This window comes from Charadrius vociferus, unplaced genomic scaffold, assembly GCF_000708025.1.
Source record: "Charadrius vociferus isolate BGI_N301 unplaced genomic scaffold, ASM70802v2 scaffold134, whole genome shotgun sequence".
NCBI lineage: Eukaryota > Metazoa > Chordata > Aves > Charadriiformes > Charadriidae > Charadrius > Charadrius vociferus.
This window is the reverse complement of record NW_009648333.1, coordinates 336,206-341,980: the sequence shown is the minus strand read 5'-3', so window position 1 is coordinate 341,980 and position 5,775 is coordinate 336,206. Positions and strand designations below refer to the sequence as shown.

General features: G+C 41.0%; 1 protein-coding gene across 1 annotated transcript in view; it reads right to left on the bottom strand.

Annotated features, from left to right (window-relative positions):
• Positions 1-5,467, bottom strand: part of LIAS (lipoic acid synthetase) — a 10,598-nt gene extending 5,131 nt beyond the window's left edge. Inside the window, exons 1-7 of the mRNA XM_009885000.1 lie at positions 5,408-5,467; positions 4,195-4,367; positions 3,406-3,499; positions 2,549-2,629; positions 2,185-2,341; positions 1,231-1,288; positions 51-179 (exon numbers count right to left, since the gene is read on the bottom strand). Coding sequence (XP_009883302.1) covers positions 51-179; positions 1,231-1,288; positions 2,185-2,341; positions 2,549-2,629; positions 3,406-3,499; positions 4,195-4,367; positions 5,408-5,467 — 752 coding nt within the window. The remainder of the gene's footprint in view (positions 1-50; positions 180-1,230; positions 1,289-2,184; positions 2,342-2,548; positions 2,630-3,405; positions 3,500-4,194; positions 4,368-5,407) is intronic.
• Positions 5,468-5,775: the final 308 nt, after the last annotated feature.

The window sequence follows — 5,775 nt, the reverse complement described above, 5'->3', positions numbered from 1 at the left end:
TCACACGGAGCCCCTCACGGCAGCAGGCCTCGGTGCCGCCCGCCGCTCACCGCTGTAACGCGGGCACCGTCTCCAGGTTGTGGGCGTACACGTCCAGGCCCGACCGCGCCACCTTCTCCACGGCCGCCAGGTCCCCTCGGAAATCGGGGGTGAGGCATTCCACCAAGATCTTCGGGTTCCTGAAACGGAGAGACCGAAAATGAACGCGGCTAGGGGGTTGGTGTCACCGTTGCTAAAATAAACAAAGAAATAAATAAAATCAATATAACAAAAAAAACATTACTAAATAAATGACGCTCTGATAAGCAAGGCGGAGTTAATTCAGGACACGCTTCTAAAACAACAGATTTCTGCAAATACTTGTATTACAATTCAAACAAAACATCACGTGTGTGATTCCTGATTTCACTGATGTGCGCTGGAATGGAATGAAAGCCAAATAATATAAAAGCCATTCCAAGGGTCTGTTAAACAATCACATTCCCTGTCTATACGTGATTTTTCACGTCTCTGTTGCAGGCTAAGTCTAATATCATAGCTCCAAAATAGCAGAGGAGCTATGATCCTGCCTACAGAGATAAGAAGACTCTGCGCTATTACCCTGAAACGTAATCTTGGTGTCCGGTATCCTGATTTCAGCTCAGAAAAGGCAGGTGGGAAAAACTGCAGTAGCCTTCCGAGTCCCACTGGATAAAGACTCCGACGAGGCTGTATGAATTAAACCCGCAGGCAGACAAGTCTGCTATCAAATGGCGTCGAGGGCGCCGACGCAGAGAGTGCAGGCGGCACAGCCAGGGAAAGCAGGGCGGTACAACCACAAGAGACAGCCGTCGTGGGAAAACGCAAAAAGCAATCTGATTTTTCACTGCCACCCGACTTCTTCTGTCACGTGGTGACACCGTTATCTAAATCCACCGTGTCTGAGCCCCCAGGCTTCAAGAATAAACATACCTCAAAAGTATGTATTCATTTCCTGGTAAACCAGCCACGTGGTAAAAGAAATAACCCAGTGCTTAGCTTTAAATAAGCCTGGGTTAAATGTGAAATGTATCCAAATTCAAAATACTTTGGGGACATCATATGAGAAACATGAAGAACAGGAGGAAAAAAAAAGGGACGTAGATAGGCTAAAGGCAGATTTTTGTATTTGCATGGCCCCCGGAATAATGCAGTTAAAGGCAGTTTTGACGTATATGTTGTAATAACAATAGTAATACATTAAAAATATACCTTTCTTTCAGATGAGAGACTGTCTTTGCGAAGTGTTCTGCTCCACCATCAGGCATATCTAGAAGCATTTCAATTATTCAGTTAACCTTTCTGTTCAAGAAATGTATTTACTTATTAGCAAAGCCACAAAAAAACTGCAGAGTCAAATTTAAATGCAAACTAATAAAGCAGTTCTTTGTCAAACCCCAGTCTTATCTCACCATTTATGCCAAAGATTTACAACAGATATTCTACCAAGCCCTATCCTGCACAAAATCTAACTTGATTGTTTAGGGCAGACTTCAAATGTTTATTCCAAATTTACCTGTCTCTAGGTTCACTGTCAGCCTGAGCACAGAATGGCTTTATCTATTTATGGTTTTGATCTGAGAAACAGTTCTGCAAAAATTGAAAAATATATACATAATTGCTAAAAAATATATATATATAATTGCTCTTTTATTGTAAGCCACTTTGAAGCTACTGGACTTTCCACCTGAACAGTCTTTACAATGGTTTTCCCCACCTATGTGATGTCACCATTAAGCAGCTACTACAACCTTAGAAAAAGGAAACTTTCAGTTTTGTTAAGTATAATTTATTCCAGGTTTAGTTTTTGGAAGGAAGTTCTGTAATGGTGTGGAATATGAATGTTTGTAGGGGTTTTTTTGCTGATCAAATAATAGAACACAGTGTATATGTATGTATTTTGGAAAAAAAAAAAGTTAAAATATTTAGTAAAGTATTGTAATATTTTAATGTTTAGTAACAGTGTAACTTCTGTAACATTTCACCAGACACAGAGAAATACTAAGAATACGTAGAAACTTTCCAAAGTTTCAGCACTGTTGACTCCTTTAACATAGTAATCCTCAACAATTGCACTGAGTGACAAATGTTTATCAAGGTCTGCGTTTACTCCATCTAAGGCATGTGAGAGCTTAGACTGAAGAAGATGAGAGACAACGTACTAACCGTCTCTGTCCACAGACGTCAACACAACATAATCCAAGCCCCACTCAGCTATAGCCTTTGCTGTGTTGTAAGGCTCCTCGGGATCCAGTGGAGGCGGATTTTTTGCTGTCTTGACCGAACAAAATCTGCAACCTCTAGTGCACGTGTCACCCATCAGCTGAAACAAGACAGATGTTCCTACCTTTACATTGAGAAACAGCTGCGGAAGCTAGATCAGAGAAATCCCAATGCTAAGCAAAACAACGAGGACAGCAATTTATTCTAAATTTCTTGTAATAAACCCATACCACTACTGCAGAGACCCAACAATACACTACAAAGCTCAAGCGTTATTAAAGTACTTCGGAAACGATTAACGGCTTACCATAATAGTAGCTGTAGCTGTAGCATATTCGCCACCTCCCCAGCATTCTCCAATGTTGGGACAACGTGCTTCTTCACAAACCTAAAGGTAAAAGACAGTAATGTACCTGTCTTTTTTCCTATATTATTATAGAAAAATATTATTATGTTAAGAAACAATTTCAACAGTAGCCTACAAACAAAACATAATTCCTTCTGTGATCAATGAGGCAATTAAGAGTTACATGTTGTTCTATAAGAAGTCAGTAGAATAGCTAGGAAAAGAATAATTGTTTCCTGACATCCATTACCCTTCTTTTCCTCTACTTTACAACTCCAAAAACTCCTCAACCACGTAACAGCCTTATTAATTAGCAGAGATTGTCATTAACATTTTAAGTTTAAAAACTGATAAATGTTGACAAAGTTTATGATTCATCAAGGCATGATCTTACTCTAAAAAAAGGAAAAAAGCTGTCCATGCATACCCACCATTTTTTTTACCATCTGTAGGGTATATTTAATGAAATACACATATTTCTAGAACTTCTTTTCATGCAAAACACATATATAACTCTGAAATTGTGTGTTTATATTAAAAGCAGACACATATAGCATCTTCTTATCTCTTTGGTGATGCAAGTGGTAAACCCCAGTATTTAAAATCACAGCAGGAAAAACATTAAATACTCTATCGGATTTGTCTTCATTCTTTACATGTAAAATTCACCACTGGCAACAAGGATCAGAATTGGGCTTGGTTTCAGGGTTGAGGATCATGCAAGACATCATTTCTACCTGTCCTCCACAGAGAAGTAACTTTGTATCTGTAAAAAATGCCTTATTTCTACAGCAAAACTTGGTTGGTAGTAGATTTACCGTATGAAGGTTTAAACTTCTCAAGGTATTCTTTAGTTTATTGTAGTTCTTTCCCATGGGAATCTTTGTTTTCAGCCACGGAGGAAGTCGCAGCCTGAATAACATCAAGCAAACATAAAGATTAATAAATTATTTGCGTGGTAAGCTTCCACTGATTTCAAAGATCCACTTTAATTTGTTACAGATATGAACTAGGAAACGTTCCCTGAAACCTGGTGCAACTCAGCAACCGATATTGACATCATTCATAGTCATAACAGACTTCTCTCTTCCATGTTTATCATCATCCCAACATTCAAGAGTAGGAGTTTATTGTCATTGGAAAGTTTAAAGCTGTTAACTGTACCAGTGGGATTTAATAGTGCCACACTGGAGATATCAACAATTAATGGCAGCATATGTTGCGCAGCTATCACAAAGTCTGATCAAATTTATAACTGGAAATATGGGGGGCTTTAAGGCTTTTTTAATTTAGTCTTCATTTATTTGTTTTACTCTGTCAGTAATATTTTTTCAATGCCAAAGTAGGGTACATTCACCTACTGACGTGTATTTGCACTTTAATACAGGCCATGGCACAGGCACTCAAATGAGAAAATCCTACCATGTCTTCATGTTTTGTAACGTATTTGAAGTTAATAATGTGTTTGTTTTTTCTTGAAAAATTATGAAATTGGCAACTCAGTACAACAGAATTTAATAAAAATACATTGTAGACATTTTGTAGTTAATATTAAACATGCAAGATACTGCCTGGAAACAACTACAGTTGTTTAAAATCACAATTACCTTTCTCCTTTCTGACGCTTCAAATTGCCTTTATATTCAGCCCACGCGCTCTTGTCTGACAAATCTCCAGATACAAAGTCTTGCAAGTCTGGTCCATTTTGCAGAAACTCTTTTTTTTCCTCTGGCAAAGAACCTGATGTTGTGTACTGGTTACACACATGGCTCCCAGACACCTAAAAGAAGCAACGCTATAGTTTATTGAATTATAAATGTGCTAGTACTATATATACTAAATAAGCGCTTGCCCTTCTGGTGGTTAGTGTACACTTTATCGAGTTTGTGTATGCATTTTCCCAATTGCCTTTAAGTTAAATAGCTAATAAATGCTCTTTTTCATTTTAAGTCATGTGAAACAGACAAAAAAGCATGATCTCTTCCGAATATCTTAATATCAAATCAAGTTATATAGCTTTTGGATATAAAGAGATTTCGGGGCTGAAAAACAAGACATTGAGATGATTAAAAGTATGCTGCCAAGTCAGTAACTGATGGATGTTTTGTTCTGTTTAATATCTTTATCAACGACCTGGACGAGGGGATTGAGTGCACCCTCAGTAAGTTTGCAGATGATGCCAAGTTGGGTGGGAGCATTGATCTGCTTGAGGGTAGGACAGCTCTAAAGAGGGATCTGGACAGGCTGGATCAATGGGCCGAGGCCAATGGTATGAGGTTCAACAAGGCCGAGTGCCAGGTCCTGCACTTGGGTCACAACAACCCCATGCAGTGCTACAGGACTGGGGAAGAGTGGCTGGAAAGCTGCCCACCAGAAAAGGACCTGGGGGTGTTGGTGGACAGCCCGCTCAACATGAGCCAGCAGCGTGCCTCGGTGGCCAAGAAGGTCAACAGCATCCTGGCTTGTATCCGGGATAGTGTGGTGAGCAGGACTAGGGAGGTGATCATCCCCCTGTCCTCAGCACTGGTGAGGCCCTACCGCAAATACTGTGTTCAGTTTTGTGCCCCTCACTACAAGAAGGACATTGAGGTGCTGGAGCGTGTCCAGAGAAGGGGAACAAAGCTGGTGAGGGGTCTGGAGCACAAGTTTTATGAGGAGCAGCTGAGGGAACTGGGGTTGTTTAGCCTGGAGAAGAGGAGGCTGAGGGGAGACCTTATCACTCCCTACAGCTACCGGAAAGGAGGTTGTAGTGCGGTGGGGGTCAGTCTCTTCTCCCAAGTAACAAGCAATGGGACAAGAGGAAACAGCCTCGAGTTACACCAAGGGAGGTTTAGGATGGATATTAGGAAAAATTTGTTCACCAAAAGCGTTGTCAAGCATTGGAACAGGCTGCCCAGTGAAGTGGTGGGGTCACCACCCTCAGAGGTATTTAAAAGACGGGCAGATATGGTGCTGAGGGACACGGTTTAGTGGTGGTTTTGGCAGTGTTAGGCTGATGGTTGGATCCGATGATCTTAAAGGTCTTTTCCAACCTAGACGATTCTATGACGATGGAAAGGTCGCACCAGTCGGGTTCTCAGAAGCGGGGTTTGAAGCGGATGGGATCCGTGCCTCAGTGTTCTGTTACTTTTTCTCCCTCCCCCGTGCACGGGCACAGCCGCTCCGCCGCCACCTCACGTCCCGACACC